General features: G+C 38.4%; 1 protein-coding gene across 4 annotated transcripts; it reads right to left on the minus strand.

Moving 5' to 3' along the window:
- Window positions 1-10: 10 nt before the first annotated feature.
- SPARC (secreted protein, acidic, cysteine-rich) lies at window positions 11-21,812 on the minus strand. 4 transcript variants are annotated; one of them, XM_019041734.2, is made up of 8 exons: window positions 21,708-21,812; window positions 10,167-10,261; window positions 8,814-9,027; window positions 7,011-7,126; window positions 5,013-5,159; window positions 3,103-3,305; window positions 1,988-2,135; window positions 11-847 (listed from the first exon to the last, which is right to left on the minus strand). In XM_019041734.2, the coding sequence occupies exons 2-8, from the start codon at window positions 10,242-10,244 to the stop codon at window positions 800-802; spliced, it is 954 nt and encodes a 317-aa protein (XP_018897279.2). In that variant the 5' UTR covers window positions 10,245-10,261; window positions 21,708-21,812; the 3' UTR covers window positions 11-799. The 4 variants fall into 4 exon arrangements, with proteins under 4 accessions (XP_018897279.2, XP_018897282.2, XP_072154602.1 ...); XM_019041737.2 differs by having other exon boundaries at window positions 725-847; window positions 8,814-9,024; XM_072298501.1 differs by lacking the exon at window positions 21,708-21,812 and adding an exon at window positions 21,294-21,475 and having other exon boundaries at window positions 725-847; window positions 8,814-9,024.
- Between the last annotated feature and the right edge of the window lie 1,315 nt (window positions 21,813-23,127).

Here is a 23,127-nt window from a genome sequence, read left to right on the forward strand (position 1 = left end):
AAGTACAAACTTTGAGGGCAAAGCCTAGTAAAAAACGAATTTATACAAAAAGAGTAAGGCAATGTGTATACATAAGACATGTCAACTATGTTTACAAGCTTATTTTAGGAACAAATATCTTTGAATAATCTCGGGTTTTCGGGAATTTCCTTTACTTGAAGACCTATTATACACACACACATTATAAATTTTCATAAGGACACAGGTCTGACGGTTTAATTTTATTTTTTTTTTTTTTTTTAAATTTTTACGATTCGATATTACTAACCAGTCAATTTTTCATTACAAGACATAGTTCCACAACTTATAGAGAATTTTTACTCCGAATATTCATTACACTTTCATCCATAAAATGAAATCTTAAGGATGGTAGTGCTGCACTTACCAATTAGACCCTCAGTTTGTTGTTAAAATCATAACGGTGTTGTATTGTTTGACTTTTGTGTTATGTTTGACTAGAATACTTAAGTCGCAGATGAAATGAGAAAAAATAACATTTCATCCGCCCAATTTAGGAAGTAGATCTTACGATAAAAAAGGGAAAAAATCAGACCATCTTGTGTCAGAAATGACTATTTTTAGGTCTCAGTAGTTATAACTACCACGTTGTATACAAACTGCAATACTTTATTTGAACCGTAAACTAAACACAAACAAAAATTAAAATATAATTTTATCTGAAGCCTAAATTTTCTAGAGACAAAAAAACGGAGTAATTTTTAAATAAATGCATCCATTCAAGAAAAATCCTGTTTATTTCACATTTTTGGCACAGTCAAAAAATAAAAAAAAAAAATCTTCACTCGTCGTCGCCTCGGACTTCTTCGCACCGATCCTCCAGCTCATCCTGTAAAGTTAAGTAGATTTTGTTACCGTCATATTTTTGAAATTGAAACTTGACTTCAAATCGGAAAAATCAGAAACATTTATAAAAGTTAAAAAATATGCAAAAATATGCATACAGACACAAAAGGGCCTTTGGATATTATAAAAGAAACCGAAGAAGTTTTGAATGCTTGCGAAGAATTAAGACGGTTCATCTTCACCCACAGTCACTTTTTGGGCTCGGTACCTATCTTCATAAATCATCAAAATCATTGTAATTTTTAAATTTTACTTTACTTCAAAAGTCTAGTCTTGGCGCCTCAAAATTTTTGTGAGAATCCACGACCGACATGAAGAATGTCTCTCTGTCAGCGTACTTCAAAACATCTGCTAATCTATTTTATCAATTTATTTTTTATCCTTATTTTTATTTTTATTTATTTTTAGCAGAATTCGCCATTAAAAATCAAAATCTCATCTCAGCCTCATCACTACTTCTAAATCGGACATGTGTCTTATTATAGGGAATTACACTTCACCGAAAAAAGTAACGTCGATTTAAAAAAAAGTGATTCCCGATGTAAAAAAAAAGTGTGCGGAGAACTTATAAAATCGACGGTGAAACTACCAAACCACGTTATCTCGTTTGCGGTGTTTAAAAATCGACGCCCACATTTTATTTTTTTGAAGTAGACCAAATCAATATCATTCCTTGAAATTTCACGGAATTTCTCCGCACAAAGAGGAAAAATCACGGAAATTTTCAAGACTGGACGTTAATTAGTTTTTCATTTAGAAAAATAATGTATGACAGGAAAGTCTGCGACGTCGCAAACCGAGATACGTGGATTTGGCAGTTTCACCGTCGAAATGCTGAATAACCCCGCCGCAGCAGTTAGTTGGACATCTTGGCATTGCTAAAGTAACTGCTGCAGCGGATAATTCGGATCTTACAAGTTCTCGCACAATTTTTTTTACATGTAGAGTCTTAAATCAACTTCACTTTTTTCCGGTGTTTAATTCACATAGCTCGAGCTTTTCGGAGCAAAATAGGCTCCGGGGTGAAATACACTCCTTTCATCCCGAAATTTCTGATTGTGTAAGATATAAGGTTTATTCACTCTATACTTGCGCTTGACATATGCTCTAAGAGGTTACTTACAGGATCCAACTCCAAACATTTTCCCCATTCTGCCAGCGTGATCAGATGATTATCGTCGGCGTCGCACTTGTTCAAAAATGGTGCGATGCAATGCTCCAGGGCCATCAGAGGAGCTTTGATCGGGAATAGCTCGTGACGGGATACGCCGCTAAAGAGGACAAAAAAAAAAAAAAAAAAAAAAATATATTTATTTGCCATATCACACGGAGAAAAATCTATGGCTTTATAAACCAATCAAAGGTTCAAATGGAACACCCCTAATAGTCGTAAATGAACTAATTATTATCGGTCTGTGAACCATACTAAAGTAACTCGTTACCATCGGTACATAAGTCATAACTTAGGCAAATGGGCTACTATTATTATGTTGCCTTTACTCCCGTTAGGTAGTGGTATTCCTTATGGAGACCCACTAATTGGGTGTGTGATAAGCCATAGCTTTTTTCTCAGTGCACATTTGAAAGGAAATGAAAAAACATATATTTTTCCACCTTCAATTTTACAGTTGGATATTCCAAACGTTGAATTTTTCAAAATATAGGTGGATTGATCTTGAAGGGCTTTGTAAGTTACTTTAAAGGGGGGGGGGGGGGGGCTAAGTATTACTGCTGCGTTCGATGACACCTCTGTGGATAGGTCTTTAGTTCTATTGCCGCTATCAAAGTTTATCAAGCGAAAATAGTGTTTTTCAAATAGATTGCGCTCCGCGATAGGCATGTTGCCTATGCAGCAAAGCTGAAGGCGAACTTCTGATAAACGATATGTAGCAACATGCAGCAGCGATTCTTGAAAGTTTCTCCTCCATTTAAATGCATGTAAAACAATCGACTCTTAGTGAGGCAACTTGTCTCATCTAAAATCGATATTTTCAGTGGATTTATTTGAAGGAAAAAGAATGTTGCCAACTTTCCTCCTGTGGAGTTTTTATCTACAATAGCGCTAATTTCAGTCGAGTGACGCTAAATTTGACGACTTAAGCTAAAAGAGACCAGTCGCAGAGCGCCCTAGCGCGCCTCAAACGAACACCAATACATACATAAATCCCCAGAATGCACTGCGCAAAAGCTGAAAATCCTCCTTAAAACACAATATCTTTAGGAATGAGGTTTAGGTACCTGTCATGAGGATGGGAGTCCAGGTCACACCATTTCCAAATGGCGGCGTTGTTCCATTTGCGCGTCATGTTGGTCTCGGCGTCCCGTTCCATCTCGATGTAGTGAGGGCTCAGTTCCTCCCTTCCGGCCAAGTCCCTCATGATCGTGTACAGCCAGTCGCGCATGCGCCTAGGGAAATCGTCCATCTGATCCTTCGTGCACTCCTGTAACATCACAGAGCCCAATTAGCAGCTAGAAGTTGGTCATCCAATAAGATGCTACCTTGATTGCCCTCGCACTTGAATTTTGCATTCGTAGGATGTAAAATTAACTACAAGGGCAGTAAAGGCAGCATTTTGGGATCACCAGACACATTTTTGACATCCGAGGTGCTAATACAGCATATTTTTTTCAGTGCAACTTCACGAGAGTATAAGTCGGCTTGATGAGCATGATCGGCAGGATTTTTCAATCATTTTTGTAAGGAAAATTTTTAGTTCAAATTTTTGACTCAGGTAAGTAAATAAATTTAACCAAAGAATATGATCCTCGTCAGGTCTCGGGAGTCTAAATACACACAGTAAGTTGACTTGGAAATCCAACCTCATGTCCCCTCTCCTTGGTGCAGTAAGTGAACTAATTAAAATTTGGAGCAAACATGAGAACACTTTCAGTGTCAGTCAGCATGGTGTACGGCAAGGATACATGGTAACGATAATGTGAAGGTCATAAATGAGGACGCCTAAAAGCCGCAATTATTTATCATGGCACACATCTGAGTCGGTGGATCTTCCCACTCAACCAATGGCATCATCAAACTGCATTTCTTAATGAAGAACCTAGTTGAATTATGGCAGTTTCCGGGTAACGTTCCTAAATAACTTCAATATAGATATGGTTTTAAGGCCACACTGGTGGTATAGGAATGCTTTAAAATAGTTAATCAAGTTTCAGATCTTCGTTGAAAAGCTAGTCTGAAAACTTTTCCGAGGAAAGGCTTAAACTTAAAATATTTACTTTTAAGTTGCATCACTCTATAAAAGTCGTGCTTTTTGAAGTTGGTGCAGTATTTTGGGAAATAAAGTGACTTCCAGATTTGAGCTCCGAGCTCAAACCTACCCTTAAAAAAATTTTACGTCTTGAATCCATTTTTGAGAAGTGTGTAAACATTCTTTAAGATACGTTTACAAGTCTACTTTGTACCTTGGTGAAGTAAAAATTTTGAAAATTACAAACGTTAGAGATTATTTTACTATGGAAAAATGATATGATATTCAGGAAAAGCCAGATATTTTTAGATTCAAATGAAGAGGTTCACTGAAAAGTAACTTCGAAATTTCACATATTTTGTAAGAATTCTAGCAAATCTTTAGTTAAAATCTAGTGAATATTTGTTAGCATAAGGAGCAAAGTATCGATGGTCATTAGATTCACAAGACTTTCCCCACTATTATAATCAACATGGTCAGTTAAGATAACTGATATGTTCGCCAATTTAGTGCAATAATTTTAGGCACTCTGATCAAATTTCTGACATCGATGAAAATTGAAAATCTTCAAGTCTTGTTCAGCCTCTTTTAAATATATGTAAAATTTATTTATGAAGACGAAACGATCGTTTCAAGAACACTGCAATCATTTTTCCCCCTTTAACTTTGGCACAAATTGCCTAAAACAAATAGTCAATTGACAAGTGCAGCAGGAATTGATCTTGAATTTCTTCATAGAGTAAGAATACAAGTTCCATGAGAATTAAAATACTCGTATTTATTTTTAAAATTTCACCGATAATTCATGCCCTTATATCAAGAAAATATGGACATGCATACTCTAATTATTAGTTTCTCCGAACTAAACTATTTGCATGTCCCTACACGCATTAAAAAAATTAGCTTTATTTTTTAAAAATCAATTAAGTGTATTTCCCTTACCGGCATTTGTCGACATTCTCCGTAATATTCAATGTGAACGTGTTTGAACTCGGGGTTGGTGCAGTTTTTAGACTCCTCGTCACACCAGCAGCGCATTCTGTAGACCTCGCAGTCTGAGCCCCACGTTTCATTGTGGTTGGTGCAAACCTGAAAGGAGATGGATGGAAAAAGTAGAAAATTCATCAAAAGAAACTTAAGTTACTGGACAAACTCGATAGTAATTGCAAAGAAAGTTGCAGTTCGACGGTGAAACTGCTGAAATACGTATCTTGGTTTGCGGCGTTGCAGACTTCCTCTCTTACATTATTTTCTACATGAAAAACTACTGAAGGGGGGGTAGTCAAGTTTAAGTTTAGATAGTTTAAGTTCGATTCTTGTATTTATAGTAGGGTTAATAACATTGCTTAATGCTTATAACCCTATCTGATCCATGCTTGTATCCAGTCAAACGAGAAAAGCTCTTACCCTCCGCGAAATGAGGTTCTCTTTTGTTACACTACACGTAGCTTCATGGATCAATAGGAATTCCTATTAAACACGTCAAGACGAAGATTCTTCGTTGATACAATTGAAAATTTCCTGGTTTTAAACAGTAGGTATATTCCAGTTATTTCAAAAAGACGTCGTATCGCTGTGAAGAGACTTTCGGTTAGTACAACGTGGTTTCCTGTCGCGGCAAACGTCGCCACATTATTTTTAGTCCTATTTTCATTTTTTTGTTTTTACCGAAAAAAAACCACGGTCCCTGATTCAAAATCGTAGCTATCAAGAAAGTTATTTTGGTTTTTAATGGGGAAAATTAGAAGGGAGTCATAAATAATGACGCGTCGTCTAAGTGTCGCAGCGATTTTAGCGTTCGTCCCGCCAGCGAGGGTCGGCAGGGCGGTGAAGCGATCTTCGCAGTTTGACGCGCCTTCAATCCGGCGGAGCTGCAACATGCTTACACCCGTGGTCAAATAGTTGCATGTCACGCCTGCCGTAAACGAACTCAAATATCGATGGTTACACGCGAAAAGGAGCTTATTTACCTCGATTGCAACGTTGCAAACCACAGTTAATGCTTTCATTTCAATCAATATTTTTTATAAGTTACGCACAGATTTTCTTTAAAAATTTACAATAATTTTAGGAACGATTTTAATTGAAATCACGGGAAATTTTGTCGCCACATTATTTTTAGTCCTAGTCTCCTTTTTATTTGTTTCCTTCGAAAAAAAAAACTATGGTCCCTGATTCTTAATCGTAGCTATTAGGATTGTTTTTTTGTTTGTTACGGTGAAAATTAGAAGGGAGTCATAAATAATGACGCGTCGTGTAAGTGTCGCAGTGATTTTAGCGTTCGTCCCGCCAGCGAGGGTCGGCAGGGTGGTGAAGAGATCTTCGCAGTTTGACGCGCCTTCAATCCGGTGGAGCTGCAACCTGCTTACACCTGTGGTCAAATAGTTGCATGTCACGCCTGCCGTAAACGAACTCAAATATTGATGGTTCCACGCGAAAAGGAGCTTATTTACCTCGATTGCAACGTTGCAAACCACAGTTAATGCTCCAATTTCAATCAATATTTTTAAAAAGATACGCACAGATTTGCTGAAGAATTCACAAGAATTTTTCGAACGATTTTAATTGAAATCACGGAAAAAACAGGATCATTTTTCACAGTTAATTGTCAAATTCGATTACCAAATGTAGGTACATTTATTCTACTAAACCGGCAATCCTGTTCAACTTACAACGATTTCAATGCTGTGAGGTGGGTGCAGGACGCACTCAAGGGGAGAACATGGGGGGGGGGGGGGGCTGATTATTTTCCAGTTACTTAAAGCAAACGGAGTTCCCGTGCGTTAGTAATCTTCGGTTGCGCAAGCCTTTCGTTTGCTGCCGTATGAAATGAACCTTGTTCGAGAGACAAGTCAGGCCGGAAAAGGCATGATTAATTAAGGCGGCGAATTAAAATGAAATTTAGGCTCAGCTGAAAGAAGTGACGTTTTGAAAACCTACCTTCCTCCTGATTTCGACTTCACGAGGGCACTCGGGAATGCATACACATTTAGCATCGCCTTCATCCGTCACTTGGCATACTCGCCCTGCTCCACAGTGTTTACCCGCGCATGGATCTGGAACAGGAAACGCACGTCGAATTATAAAAACGGATTTTTTCTCATTTTTCTTTCGCTCGTTGAGGCAATGGTGTTCATCATTTTTCTCTGATGGTAAACTCACGTTTGGAAGCAAGTTCACCAGTATACAGTCAGAATTGGAGACATGGAGCTTCTCAGTTGTGAATTACCAAAGTCATATTTCCACCGATTTACATATGTGAGACGACTATGTATGAAACTAAACATGCGAGGCAAAAATCGTTATTTGACAACAAGCCTCGAATTTCCGAAACATGTTAAGGTGATTCAAAGGACGCCATATTTTGCGTCAGAACCACATATGATATATAGCATCGATTAGTTCCATTTTCTCAGCGACTTGTCTTTTTTTTCGAATTTTGAGATGGCAATTCTGTCGTCAGGAGATTGAAGAATTCACTTACCAATTTTGACAAACAAATTCAACTAAATAAAGGCGTGGTTTTTTTTAGAAAAAAAATATCGCACTCAATATTGATATCGAAGCTGCACTCGAATGCGATATTTTCCCTCTAAAAAAACCACGCCTAAATTACGATGAGTTTGTTTGACGAAATTGGTAAGGGAATTCTTTAGTCTCCAGACAACAGAATTGCGATCTCAAAATTCGAGAAAAATGACGAGTAGTTGGAAAAATGGAACCAATGTATATATGCGATAAATCTCATGTCGTTTTGACACAAAATATGGCGTCCATCGAATCACCTTAAGAGCTTTCGCCCATCAAGACACTATGTGATGAATTATTTGAGCTCCTTTGTAATTCGATGTTAGCAAAGCGACAATCGTGAATCGCGATTAGAACAGAATTGTACGTATCAACCGCCTCTTTGTCGGTCTACTTTTTGGACCATATTATATTTCGTTCTTATCATTTCCGCTGAACGATGAAGTTTTTTGTTGCTGACCCATATAACTTTGTTAGTTACAGCTAAAAACCATCCTTAGGGTACTAAGGAATCGATGTGATTTTGTTTTACATTGTGACACTTAAAGGCCTGGTTTCAACATGGAGAAAATGATATTTCTGATTTAACAACTTTGTGGTTTAAAGAAGTGTCCGACTTGTTCCAATGTAGATTTTACAACAACAAAAAATCCACTTCGCCCACACCCGTGGTTAAATTAGCTTTCCACTATTGTAAAATGTTCATTTGAAACACGTTGGACATATTTTTTAACAATTTAATGGGTCCGTTGCGCTGGTCACAGAATCGTGTTTTGATGCTTGATTCTTGCAGATTAGCTAAAAATATTAAGATCTGTCCAGACCGCAACCTTCTACGTTCAGTATTAACCGAGTCATCAACCGTGGTATTGACACCCTTGCTTTCTTCCACCTTGCTTTCATGCGAGTTTCACGCTGAGTAACCAGTGCTAATATGTGTATCCCTGACTGATAAAACCAAGGTGGAAGAAACCAAAGGTGTAACTACTGCGGTGGATGACGTCAAAAACCCGAATTTTCAAAGATCAATATCTCGATTAATATTGAATGTAGAAAGTTGCGGTTTGGACTGATCTCATTATTTGTAGCTGATCTACAAGAATCAAGCATCAAAACACGATTCTGCGACCAGCGCAACTGACCCATTGTTAAAGCAGCAATCCATTTGTTTCCGTGAAATGGAGTTTTGTTTGGACAGGAACAGGGTGGACTTACTCATATAGATCTCTCCCAAGCCGTTGTGGGTGATCTCAGAGTGAGATCTGTGAAGCTCGGCGTACTTTTTCTCGACCAGCTCAGCCTTTTCATCCTCCACCATCATGGCGTAGACATCTTCCTTCTCCACTGCTACAGCCCCTCCAGCCGGCGATTCTGTTGTCGTTGTCTTGTGGTGATGATGACGGACTTTCTTACGTTTCGGCTCTTTCTTCTAAAATCAAAAACATCGTGTCCTTTGACTCTGATCCTCACAGAGGCGAATCCAGCGATTTGGCAACACCGAATTCCATTTAAACCTATGCAAAATAATCGATTCTTGTCGGAACACCTGACCTCTCCAAAAATCGATACATTTTCATAGGTTTAAATGGAGGAAATTCGGTGTTGCCAAATTGTTGGATCCGCCAATGCCTCAGTATAATAGAAAAAAACTATACTACAAAATTCAGATCAACACCAGGGTACCTACTGTACGGGAAAAGTACGGATAAACCGAAAAATCACAGATTTCGGAGGGAAAGTACGGAAAAGGTACGGATTTTCGGTAAAGACGTGCGGAAATTCGAAATTTTTATGACAAACTCTAGAAAATAGCGTTCGCCGTATGCGGTTTCTAAACATAATCCATTTATCAACATCCCGGTTCGATTCCTCGTGTTTTTCGTTTTGTTCTTTCGTCATTCCACTTTTCCACTTTTCCAATTCAAATATAGTTAAAAATGCGTGTGAGGTAAGAAAAAAGCAAGAATTTTTGAAATCGCCTAAAGGTATTTTCAGGAAAGTACGGAAAAAGCAAGGAAAAGGCACTGAAAAAGCAAGGAATTTGAATGGCATGCGGTACCAGTATAGACACCCTGAACGCTTAGCGTACATATTCTCTAGAGCTAACATCTAACTTCCGGGGTTTTTGATCCAAGAATAAGTATCTTAATTGGAACGAGTTTATCAGAAAAGAACCAACCCACGTTAAGTTGAGACTGAGAAAAAGATGTTTGAAGTTTTATTCCTACATAAGGCTCAATGTAGAAAATAAACTTTAACTCCTCTTTTCACACTCTAATTCCTGTTTCCCAACTTCCAATTTTTGGCAGGAGAAAATATACGGCTAGTGGAATTCGAAAACATCCTGAACTCAATTTTTTAAAAAATGAGGGTTTGTTCCTTTCTGATAAACTTGGTCCAATTGTATGTATTTCATTTTAATTTTTTCATATCTTTCACGTATGCGCCTTTCCAATACGTTTACAAAATAAAACAACCATAACTTCATTTTAGAAAGAACTTCATTTGATTTCTAGAGCATTACACATCCAAACGTTCGTGCTTTAAGTATTAAAAAGTTATTCTCACCTTTTCTTCAGCAGAGGCAGCATTGATAAGGATCACAGAGATAGCAATAAGAATGCAGATGTTCAGATAGGACCTCATGATGCTGAGATGTCCTCCTGGAACACAAAATTGACTCTTGAAAGATTTCAACAAAAAAGGAGGAAAAAAGATATGAAGAAAAAAAGCTGTGAACAATGTATTCAGAATAATACAAAGAGGATATATGTAGAAAAATAGGACAAATGAAATGAAAATGATATATACAGTTCCATGACTTAATTTTGCGGTCTGATCTCACCTTGTATCGACGGTGCCACGCACCTTAAATCAAGAACTGCAGGATATCACTTTGCTGAAGACATACGTCTTTTCACACGGTGGTCAATGTAATCCACTTAATATCCGCCATTATGGTGATGAAAACAGCGCTGCAGGCTGATTGCTGAAATTCACAGACAAAGCGATAGACCAAGAGGACATAGGGATGTGGAGGGATTCTATTGGTGGAGGTGGATGGTTGCAATGGACAATGTGGGTAAATAATAGACTAACTAAAGACAACCCTCGATAGACACTATAGTTATCCATTGTTGCGTACATTTAGCAACAATCAGAACTATTGAATAAATATTCACTTTCATAATAACAATATTCATAATAATGCTGTGGATATGACTTTATTCACACGGGATTATAGCATTACAATGCGTATGTATGTAGAACTCTGTTACCACGGAGACAAACTAAAGATGCTGATCGTCGTTAAATAAAATTAACTAACTAACTAACTAACTATCAGGTTTGAAGCTTAAATAGCTTTGACATCCATCATTTTCTCCTTTAGCCTAGGAACCAACCATTTCAACCAATAGGATCGCTCCACACCCCCATATGTTTTTTGTCTATCACTTTGTCTATCGATTTCAACAATAGCCCGCAGCATCGTACTAAGCTGTGAAAAGTCGTCGCGGCTTGCAAAAAGGCGTTGAATTTGAGTTTTAAGTGAGCAGTGGAATACATTAAAACGGCACCTCTAAAAATATGTTCACGCCCTTTTGCTGATAACGTGACGAATTGTTGAACACCCCCGGTGACAAAATCGGCGACGGCACTGTCATAAGCATTTAGCCAGAGGCGAGAGGTTACGGGGTCAGAGCCCTTCGCTGATCCCATCGCCATAATGAGAAGAGATAACAGCCCTTAAGATTTAACTACCTCGCACCAGATATTTCGGTACGTCACACTTTCACCCCGGATCTTGCACCCCTCTGCTTTCACTGAAGCCTCGTTCACGGCGCGACATGCGGAGGCGTCATATATTTTGATTATAAATTGGGTCGTGTTCAACGGCGGGGCCAACTTTTCTTTTACAAGGCATGAATTTGCTCCTTATTGAGAGTGGTGTGGAAAATTTCCTACGAGCGCCTGCGTTGAAACTTTTTATGAACATTTGATTTATTTTAATGGGCTTGGTGTTATTTTTAGCTCCTCTAGGTAACACATTAAAAAGACTACAATACAACAGCACGTCGTGAAAAAGTGATTGCTTTTATTTGATACCTATTTTTATTATCGTCGAGGTATACTTTCTTCCTATCTTCGGTTTATGAGTAATCTCATAATTCGTGACTGGATCTGCTGTATGAAATGTACTAGACAAAAATGTGTCTTAACTTTTTTGATATACACGGAGGAAAAAAATCTTGAAACTTGGCAGCAAGTTTGACCCTCAAATTTCAAAAATCAGAGGAGACATTAGTCCACAAATTTCAAGCTAAAAATTCTGGAAAAAACCGTGATTTACGTGCGAGTGTTTGCAAAAATAAGCTAAGGAAAATTTTCTCCCGAATGATGAGGTCCCTTTTCACGGATCCGGTTACATTTATATTTGATAACTAGAATGTATTACTACAACCTATCTTAACGAGCGAAATCAATAGGATTAAATAATAATTCAAAATATAGAAACAGGACCGTAATCACTATTGCTTTCGGATGATTCAACAGAAAAGATAATTTAAAAGAATTTTATAGACTTTCTTCCATTAACCACGCCATTTTTAAGAAAATCGATGACAAAATGGGTGTACGCACTTTACATCATTAACCACTTTCCCAGATGCTCAAAATACAAACTTTTTCTTTTTTCACTTTTCATGATTGATAGAATTTATATTGAAAAATAATAATTATATTTCTATATTTCTATATTACTATATGTCGCAACTGGCCTACAAGCCGAGGTTCGGTAATCCAGTGCACGATAATCTGGACTTCATTTTTCAATTAGGAACCATAATTTCTGACTCAGTTTAGAAACAACGCACGTACCGTACCTTATGCCCATAAGTGTTTTTACAGATGAGCCAGAAATTATAGTTCCGAATTGCAAAATGTACTCCATCTGATGCTCTTATTTGATAAGAGAAAATTTTCGTGTGAGCCACTGACGCGAGCTCTGCCGTGCTAAGGAATAACGCCGTATGAACCTTCAGAAGTTGCCAAATTTCCTTCGATAAAAACCGAATTTACTGGGAAAATTGTGAATATTTTTTTCCAAAATTTTCAGGCAGTTTTGTACGCAATGTAATATAAAATATCTGAAAATTTCAAGGAAAAACATACACGATAGTCGGCAAAAATATTTGTTTTATCGAGGGAAATTTGGCAACTCCCCAATGTTCATACGGCGTTCTTCCTTAGCACGGCAGAGCTCTTCGAAGCGTTCCTTAAATGCGGACATATTTATGCTAAAAGGAACTATATCTCACGCAAACCCTATGAACATAGTTCTTTTTAGCATAAATACGTCCAAATGTATGAGCTCCTCCGCGATTTGTTTAAAGAGGACGGAATATTCATCAAATTTAATGAAGTTGGTCCATTGCCCGAGGACGAGAGTCTGTCTTGAAACAGATTCCATTTGTGATCGGCTTCATCGAGGTCTGGACCTACGGAAAATCGATCCGTGGATTTATTTTTAGACGAAGCGTGGTTTAACGCTTTTGGGTTTAAAAATAACACCCTTCTGAGGGGAGAAAATGGCAGATCGGCTAATAAAAAAGCCGAGCCAAAAGAGAGCGGAATTTTGCGCAGTTAAAAAAACACATGCACAGGATTTCTAAAAGGTCCATTTGTGGCTAGAGATCGGTACCAAAATACTATAGAAGTCTGGAGTCTGAAACTATTCTTTCAACGATACGAGTCTACGTCTATTGGAACAAGTAAGAAGAAGAAGAAGGAAAGAAAACACACTGAGAAGTGGCCCAAACTGTATGTAACAAGGTGGAGAAATGGTGCTAGTTTGTACTGTATCTCAGTTAGTACCTCAGTTTTGTACTGGTACGATCATTAGAGCAAAAAAAAAAAAAAAAAAAAAAAAAAAAAAAAAACTTTTTGACTCTAATTGAATAATTTTTGGAATTTCTTGGCCTTGTTTTCCCCACAAAATGGTGTGGACCCAGCACCATTTCTCCACCTTGTTTATTGGAACATTTGGATCGTATTTAGAAAAAAAAATCGGCGCGATAACAGTGTTTTCAAAATTATGTGATTTCTCCTTTTCTTTTGAAAGAACTTACTTTGTGCACAGTATTAAAATGTACACAATTATTTTTCTTCGAAATTAACAATTTTTTGGTGGGAAGTCAAAAATATTTGCTATTCTCGGAGATTTTTTAGATGATCACGAAGAAGCAACATTTTCACAACACTGTAATTGAGCTGGTTCCTTTTTGCTGAATGCGATCCATTTTAACATTAAGCCAAGGATGGTTCATTTTTGCCCGCATAAATATCAAGACAAACTCCTCAGAAATAATAGTAAATAATATATTATATAAATTAATAGTAGATTTAGTCAACCTTACTGAGAAGAAAATCGTCCTCTATTTTCCCAGAGTAGTTGCTCGGTTCCCCATCTTTTCAAAAATTAACTTATTCAACTATTTTAAAATAGAGGGACGCCCTTGTATTCTGGATATTCAATTATTAATTTGGGAACGAATGCCTGGATTTATTTGGAAATCGGAGCGCAAATTTCGTCCAGGAGGGCTGTAACTTACGTTAATACAATCTGAAGACTCAAAGAGCGTTCGAGTATCAGGTTACGCACGTATAAGGGGATGGAAGTCTATATTTACGTTACGATACGTTATAAAAGAATGCAGAGGGCTGTAATCGCAGCGTTTCTAATCAATCTTTACGAAGTGCGAATTTTTGCAGGAGAAGTTATTTAGGTCACTTCTGCTTGAAGATCGATGGAGCGACAATGAAATTGCTCTGCTCTGAATTTGAGTTTCAGGTGGGTTAAAAGCGGAAAAAAGGCCTCTACGAAAAAAAAATTAGGGATACTTGAATGCTTTTTTAGCAGTATATAACATGCTGATAACATTCATAGCACCAGCCTTTCGAATGCTTAACGCAATTTTTAGTCATAGTAAAACCAATGAATTCTTAAGGCATAAGGATGACGAAAAACAGAAAAACACCAGCATTGCATCTGAAAATTTGTGTAAAATGTACGATTATGACTCTCACAGTGGAGCCCATTTTGCCCCCAAAAATGCAAAGTGATATGCATAAGAAGAGAGATTCATTTCGTAAGAGTGGAGATATGACTTTGTAAAAATGGTTAATTTCGTTCCACACTCATATTACTACGGTTGTTGATGAGCAAAATAAGCTCCAGAGTATAATGTGGGGTGCATCTCACAGATTTTTATCAGTGATGCATAGGTATCTTTATTTGCAAAGGAATGGATTTTCTGGTATACACCCCTCAGATTTTGAATAACAGTTGTTAGTTGTGGTTTTGGCCAAACGGTCTGTGACCCCAAAAAGTGCTTAATTTAACTCGTTGAAGGAGATGTTTTTGCCATTTCAAGATATCCTCGATATTTTATACGAAATATTGCCCCAGGGTGGAACTGGGTGTCAGGCAAGCGGATGAATTAAATTAGGCGGTGTTTCAGCCAATTCAGTCAGGTCACCCTTCTCCGTCTTCTAGAGCACGCTTGTCCCTCCCGGCCTCCCGGCATGGCCATGAACCATGTGAGAATAAAGAAGTCCCCAGGGAAGAGTACTCCCCCCAATAGTCTACACTGTAGGTGTTCAGAATTTTCCTTAATTTAATATGGACGTATTTTTGCCCAACGAAACTATGTACATTATATGAGCCATGTTATGCATATATGCTTATGGGTCTTAGGGCTCACGCTTTAATGCACATAGTTCCGTTTGACAGAAATACGTCCATGTTTTTTTGCCGATCGCTTTTCCGAGAATCTTCTTCAGAATCCATCCAAGGGATGAGATTCAAATTCAAAGGGATGAAGCGCACGCAAACATACATAGGACCTGAGCATACTAGCTGAAAAACCGACTGACTCAAAATAATAATAATACGAGAAAACTCTCGTTAAAGCCGCAGCATAATTCCTCCAGGGCCGGATTAAGGGGGTGGCCACATGGACCGCGGCCCATGGCGGCAAATTTAGGGGGCGGCAAATTTTGCAATTTTTTTTAAAATGTAGGTATAAAAAAATTGTATTTAGGAAAAAAATTACAAACGAGAAAAGGCGACAAAGTCTCTCATTTTCTGAGGTATAGTAATTTCTAATTTTGTCGTCTTTCGCGGTGATACAAGATACAGCACCTTTAATTTGTCGAGTTAAGAGAGAAACCAAACTCGCAATTTGGCCCGGAGCGGCGCGGCGCGGCGCGGCGCAGAGAGCAATGATGACGAGAACTTTAGATGAAAAGGAGAAGCCCTCAGCGCGGCGGTCGGCAGCGGCATGTAACACATATTAGCACCTACAAGACTGCATGAATACTTCACACATTGCGTCAAACATAGTGCGGTCAGTAGCACTTAGCAGTCGACGTGAAACGCATAGCGCCTACAAGACTGCATGAATACTTCACGCATTACGTCAAGAACAGTGCAGTCAGCGTGAAACGCATAGCGCCTACTAGACTTCATGAATACTTCACGCATTGCGTCAAACACAGTCCGTTCGGGGTGGCGCGGTGGAAGTTAAAATTATTAAACCACATTTATATTTGTTCTTGCATAATTTTCACGTTCATTTCTTACAAATAGAAGGCCTTGTTCACACAGAGATAGGTTTGCGGAACCTTTTCGCGCAAAGTTCCGAAAACTTTTGCTAGTAGTGTTGATAGGACTTTCGCAAAAAATGTGTCCAACACGAGTAAACGCGTGTTATGCACCCCTCCCCCTCCGGCACATTCAATTGATGGTTTTTATTGATGTTTCAAAACGAATAAGAAGGGGCGGCAAAATACAGGCGGCCCATGGGCGGTAAGTTGGTAAATCCGGCCCTGAATTCCTCCAGTTATGGGTGGTCCATCCGATATTCTCTTCTAAGTATACCAGTGACTCTGTTATGAAAATGCAACTTTTCATTTATGGGGAGGGAGAAACTTCAAATAAGTCCGCATTCAGAGCTTAAAGTTTAAATGTTTGGTTTAAATTGAACTAAATTTTGCAATAAGAAACTATTATAGGCCATTCTTAGAAGCACCTATTCGCATTAGGAAACTTAAATTACTCAAGATTTTTCTAAAATGATCCTCAAATAGGAGATCCTCATTGCAAAACGTATAGTCTAACTGTCGCTTAGAGCAACCGGGGATCAGAGCTTTACCAATGCACCGTTGCGAATTTGTGCAAAATAATGTCCTTTCCTCGATGAAAATAAGTTCCACCTAAATGTGAGGCGAGGCAATCTTATGCCTTTCATCTCTTGATGGAACCTCCTTCCACTCTCTGACCCCTGCATTTGTATCACAAGAGACCAGACTTGCAAAGTTTCAATCTATCATCAGTCCTTTGTTGGGTATGATTTCAAGTCAATAAATGTTTTGGCAACGCTGTGACAGATAAGTGTGGGACTCTTCGATCATTGTAATCATCAATAAAGCGTATCTAATTCGTTCACTCGTTCGTTGGAACGTTTAGCTCACTGACAGTCAGTCCCAAGAATCTTTGTCCTTATCCACGGATACTTTCCGTCCGAGGCTAGTAATCTAGGGCGATGGCAATTTCATAAGAAGCCAGCGATTCAGGCAATTTTCTCATATTCTTCAATTTATAATGGAGAAATAATAAGATTTTGTATTTATATGCAGAGAAAGGCTGCTTGTATGGAGCAAAAGCTGATAAAAAGCTGTGAAAAATACGTGTGATGGAAATGGGACGAAAATATAAGAAACTGTTCAGGAACACTGGGAACAGGATACAAGAATTTGTTAGAAAGATCGTTTGGACCATGTCTTTTAAAATCTTGCCATATTAGCTTTCATGTTGCCTCACCTCTCACAATTTTTCATTTTCTTCCACGTAGGAAAAGTAAATAATATAATGCCTTGAAACTCCTTATGAATTTTCCCTAAATTCCTGGTCTTATTTTATATAATCCGAGGGGAATAAACCAAGTTTACACCTGAAAATTCATACAGAATATTATGCTAATAGAGAGAACGAATCAAAGGTTTTTAAAAGAAATTACGCTGACCAGTTTTCCAAAGAAAAAATGAAGTATGACATGAAGTCTGCAATGTCGCAAACGAAGATACGTGTTTTTGCACGTTAGCTATCGATGTGCTGAAGAAAACACTGAAATCTCAAATTACATCAAAAGCTTCGGTTACCCTATATGCTGATCTGATAAATGCGTAATGATCAAAAAAAGGGTCACAATATGTGAGATGTGAGGGCCTCGAATAGGGGTGGTTTACAAATCGGTCAATTTTATTCCTAAAATAGCGATACTTTGAGGTCTATTCAATTGGAACAAATTGGTCTAAAACTGCCCCTCTATTGGGCCTCAGGCTACGAATAATCCGCTTCTCCCTTTGCCTGTAAGTTGGTCCAGCTTCAATGATCAACGGCTATCTCATTCCATGACCGCATGAAATGCCACTACTGGCCTGCGCAGACAAGCTACTTCCGACTACGATAGTCGGAAAGGATGAAAGAAGATAAAAGGGAGGAAGGAGGGAAGTGAGGCAATGCCTCCGATAAGTAAATCTCCAATGAGAATGAATGACGACCTAAATTAGCTAATATCGTCGTTGCCAGATCACGCTGGGGGTTAAGCAGCCCATGAGGAGAATTCAATGGGTAGGGGCAGTAGCGATTTTGCAAAATTTCAACACTGTTTTTTCTCCAATTAAAGCCGTTAAAAATATCGATATTAGGTGAGACAAGCTGCCTCACAGAGAATAGATTGTTATACATACATTTATATGGAGGAAAAACAGTGTTGCCAACTTTTTAGAATCGCCGTAGGGAGCAGTAAGAGGCTCACTGACATATGGTGGCAAACAAAACTACTAACTCACCAAAAAAGAGGGACAAAGAAAATTATTAAACCCGTTGCACTTAACGAATTCCAAGATTTTTTCCCACGATTTGATACCAAATTTGGCCCCTCGCAATTGGGGGAGCTTTCTGGAAAGCTGCCCTTCTAATAGGAACTAGTAAATGGCGTTGAATTGTGGTCGATATGAAACCGTTTGATCGAAACGGAGGTTCGCACGAAGCCTGACGAAAAGGTTGATTTTAGAGATCAAAATCGTAAAACTTACATTTTTAAAATGTAAAACGGCATGTTTTAATGTTAGACAATGAAATTTTGCCATGCTTCAATTCCAAAACCATGCAACCTTGAAGTTCAGCCAAAACAAAGGCCAGTCTAATCAGAGGTATGAATTTTTGTTATAAGTCACGCAAATTCACTTTAAGAGCCTTGTTTTGAGGAGGATTTTTTGGTCGTATTATTATGATGCTTCAGCTGAGAGAAGAATGTAGGATGATTTCGACACAGTAAACCGAAATTGGTATGATGTATCAATGTATTGGTACTGCACAGCAGACTTTTTGGAATTTCACTCGAACTTATTGAAGTACTTATTCCTATTTAATTGATACTGCATCAATAAGTTGCAGTGCAACACCGGTATAAGTTTCCTATATAGTACCAATGAATTGCTGCATAACACCAATCTTTTGATTAGTTGTGTTGAAATCATTAAACCTATCTTTTTCTTTTTCTTCTATTTTCAGTATCTACAAGTGAACTAAATGGCCAATCACTCAAAATACCGTGATATTCCTTCCCTCTTAGAAATTCGAATCTTCCTGATCCTTTTAAAGAGCCTTTCGATAAAAAAATATCAAGGAGTGCCTAAAATATTCATAGTACCATCTCACACATACATGATGTCTTCAAAACTTTTCACATTCTTCTCACGCCGAAACCCGGAAAATAAAAAATAATAAAAGTAATAAAGGGAATAAAATTTACATTTCCCGGGGAATATCTGGCGGTGACAGAATATTCATGTATTTCATCAAATTTATTCCGGCTCCTTGACATTTTTCACCTCGCTGGCTGAACCTACATCCCGCACGAGCGCTAATCTCAAGAAATGTTTACCCGCTCCCTCGATTGTTTACAAATTGTACCGCGGCGTCTCACTCCTACGCCTGTATTTTTAGGCCGCGGAAATGCCTCCGAAACGCGATCGATTAGACACTCTATCGACTCCGTGCATTTGATTCGAGGGGATAAAATCGAACAGTTCGGTCTATCGTTTGGAATCGATCGTCCGACTCATCGAGCAAACTGGAGCTCGTTCTTTTTTATTGTTTACGGTTACGGGTCCATTCCGCCGTGCTAAGGAAGAAAGCCGTAAGCGCCATCAGGCGTTGCCAAATTTATTTTAAAAACAACACATTTTCAGGAAAATTCGTGCATATTTCTCCTCCAATTTTTCGGGAAATTTTGTCCGAAATTTGATCTATAAAGTCTGAAAATTTCAAGAAAAAATATTCATAACTTTCTTCAAAAATTGATATTTTCTCAGAGGAAATTTGGCAACATTCGAATGCTCATACGGGGTTTTTCCTCAGCACGGCAGCATTCTGCGTTTGCTAACCCTTGCGATATCGGAATCGTTGCTACGTAGGCGATCGACATTAAAAAATCCGTGCGGGGCTCGATGCGGAAACGTTAGTGTATTTTGCCATAAAGCCAACACCGCTCTAAAAGTATGCATATGTATTTGCGCTACCACTCACACTTTGCATGAATCTGAGCGGGATGGACCCAGCAGCCCCCCTCCCTCCTCCCTCGCGAGGTTTTTTTCGTTTCGGGCGGTGTTAAAACTGTGGGCAACGGAAAAGCCATTGATGACCCTTTTTTTCATCCCTTCTGAGTAGGAACGGATTTTAAAGTTTTCCCCGGCCTGGTCGTTACCGAAACCGAGTTTTTCCTACGGCCTCCTGAACATATTGTCGCCCCTCTGACGTAAGTGCGTATCTCAAATCCTGCGTGAGCCCCATTTTACATATTCGTCCATGTTTTTTAAGGATCATGCGGAAATCGAAGTACACCCTTACTGCCGTGCTAGGGAATAAGGCCGTATGAGCATTCAGGCGTTGCCATATTTCCTTCAAAAACAAACTATAATTTACTGAAAAAATCCTGAATGTGTTAAAACTATTTTTTTCAGACAGTTATGTGGCCAATTTAATTTAAATTATCTGAAAATTCCAAAGAATAATATTCATGAATTTCTTCAAAAACAATTATTTTCTGAGGGAAAATTTGGCAACATTCGAATGCTCATACGGCGTTTTTCCTCAGCACGGCAACTTACGCGATGAGTCACATTTTGAATGAAAAAAAAAAAAAACAAAAAACAGGTTAATTAGTTAATAATTCATTATAAATTTAGAGCTTTATATTTGAATTAGTGGCTAACCTCAGCTCAGTCTGCAAGCTCCTAAAGCAAATTTCTGTGTATTTATTATTATTTTTTTTTTTATTAATTTTAATTTTTATTTTTCATTTTCAAATTTTTCTTACTATACAGTTAAAATTTTTCCTTAATCAAAACTAAGTAAACCAAAATTTACTCGGCATTTTTTATGTTAACAAGTGAAGTTTTTGCAGTTAATGTTTAAAATGGACTAGAATCGATTCCTGAACAGCGCCTTGTGCACAACCTTTAAATTTGTAGGGCGAGAAAGAATTTAATATGCCAAGGCTTTGACCAAATGGATGCTAAGTATAGTGCATGAGATCTTAGTCTTACGGCAGAGCTATGTATACCTACTTATTGCAGAGCGAAGTTGTCACTGTACTTGGGAGTTCACTCGTTATCCTGCTCTGCAATGTGGAGATTAGATAGGGATCCCTCTTTGACGGCCTCTGAGCAACCCAACCTCTACCTTGCTTATACAATTCGAAAATTTGAAGACGTTGTATCCGTGCGGCAGATCATTCCCTTTCCAAAGTCTGAAAATTTTGAAAATCGACCAGCTAGATCTTTAAATATAACTATGCAGTTAGGAAGTCGAGGAGCTGAAAGCAAGAAACTTTAAACCTATACTTTTCAAAAATAAATGTGCCTCTTTTAAACTTTACATGTTTTTGGTTCCTTTTTTTGCCGAAATTATAAGTTCCGAAAAACTCAAAAATCATATAACATTAACTAAAAACCAAGAAGCAACAAACATCATGCACTTACCACTCAGTCCGACTCAGAGGCAGCTAGCGGAAGAGCACCAACTAATCCAAGTCTTGGTGAGCATCAACAATCAACACAGACCCGGCGTAGCCCCCCTGAGCCCCCCCCCCCCCCCCCGATCTTCGGGAATGCCTCACGGCGTGGGGGCAAGGATAAACACAGAGGGGCCGGGGCATTACACTTGGAGCCCCCCCCCCTCCCCCATTCGGCAGCATCTACAATCCTCGGCGTATCTTTTATCTCAGCCCCCCACCCCCCCCCACCATTTCTTGTCCGCGCAAAGAATATTCCTTACCAGGAGTGCGCGGTACGTTTTCCGCAGGGTTCTAGCTCCGACTTCCAAGAGGCCCTGAAAACATAGAGCATGCGATGCATGCGATGCTGCTTCAAATGCAGCGCCCTCTATCGGTGGGATTTTGCACTATACGGCGTGGACTTTAATGCTGCCGTGGTGAGGAAAAACGTTGTATGAACCTCCAGGCGCCTTTGACAACACACGAATGGTAAACTTCTGAATATCTTTCTTCCAATTTTTCAGATAATTTTGTTCGCAACTTCAATTTATGTTCCTGCAAATTTTAAGGAAAAATGTTCATGACTTTCCTCGAAAGTTAAAAGTTTAGCGAAGGAAATTTGGTAACCCTCGGATGCTCATACGGCATTCTTCCTTAGCACGGTACCATGTCTTAGAGTACTTTAGTGGTGATTGGTAAACCTGATTTTTATTTATTTATTTATTTTTTTTTTAAAAAAAAAGTACCTGAATTCTTTGCGCCTAGAGGGGCTAGAGGCGTAGTTATGGATCTTGCGTAGCAATGACATTCGCTTAGCGCCATAAGAACTGCATAAAAACTTAATACATACGTCTCCCCGGTTATTATAAATGCATTGAGAAAAAAGTTTGGCAACAGATACTTTTTTTCTTAGAGTGTCATATCTATAATCTTTTCCGTCTATTATGTGGCTTACAAACTTACTCCTTTGTCCATCCCTTATCTTATACTCATTTTCTCCCTCAATTCACGATCTTCTACCTACATAGGTAATCTTAGACTTTTTCAATGTAATTTTGGGCAACTCCACGTGTATGTCTGGCGAGTTTTTTGACAAACCTCAAATTATTTTCAAAATAAAAAACTGCAGGTACCCTAAACTTTCCACACAATCAAAACCCCTGTAATGGAAAACTTTTTCCACCAATAATTTCACACGAAAACTTTTTCTTATTCTTATTAAAAGATTATTCCTTTTATAAAATGACGATTGTGCACTAAAAAAAAAAAAAATTGGCAACAGGTAATTTTTTATAAAGATACTCTCTTTTTCTGCCCCTGCAATGCTGCTGATTGCACAGAAATCTGGGTGACAGAAATGTACGAGGCCTACATTATCGTTATATTGCAGCTAATTAAGAAAGATG

This window comes from Bemisia tabaci, chromosome 3 (genome assembly GCF_918797505.1).
Source record: "Bemisia tabaci chromosome 3, PGI_BMITA_v3".
In the NCBI taxonomy this organism is placed as follows: Eukaryota; Metazoa; Arthropoda; class Insecta; order Hemiptera; family Aleyrodidae; genus Bemisia; species Bemisia tabaci.

What these genes read in the sequence shown, in the direction of transcription:
- SPARC (XM_019041734.2), bottom strand. Translation starts at nt 10,244, where the DNA reads ATGAGGTCCTATCTGAACATCTGCATTCTTATTGCTATCTCTGTGATC. An exon ending in CTGCCTCTGCTGAAGAAAAG is followed by an intron (nt 9,028 to 10,166) that starts GTGAGAATAACT and finishes TTTTGATTTTAG; the next exon opens with AAGAAAGAGCCGAAACGTAA. An exon ending in AATGTTTGGAGTTGGATCCT is followed by an intron (nt 848 to 1,987) that starts GTAAGTAACCTC and finishes TTAACTTTACAG; the next exon opens with GATGAGCTGGAGGATCGGTG.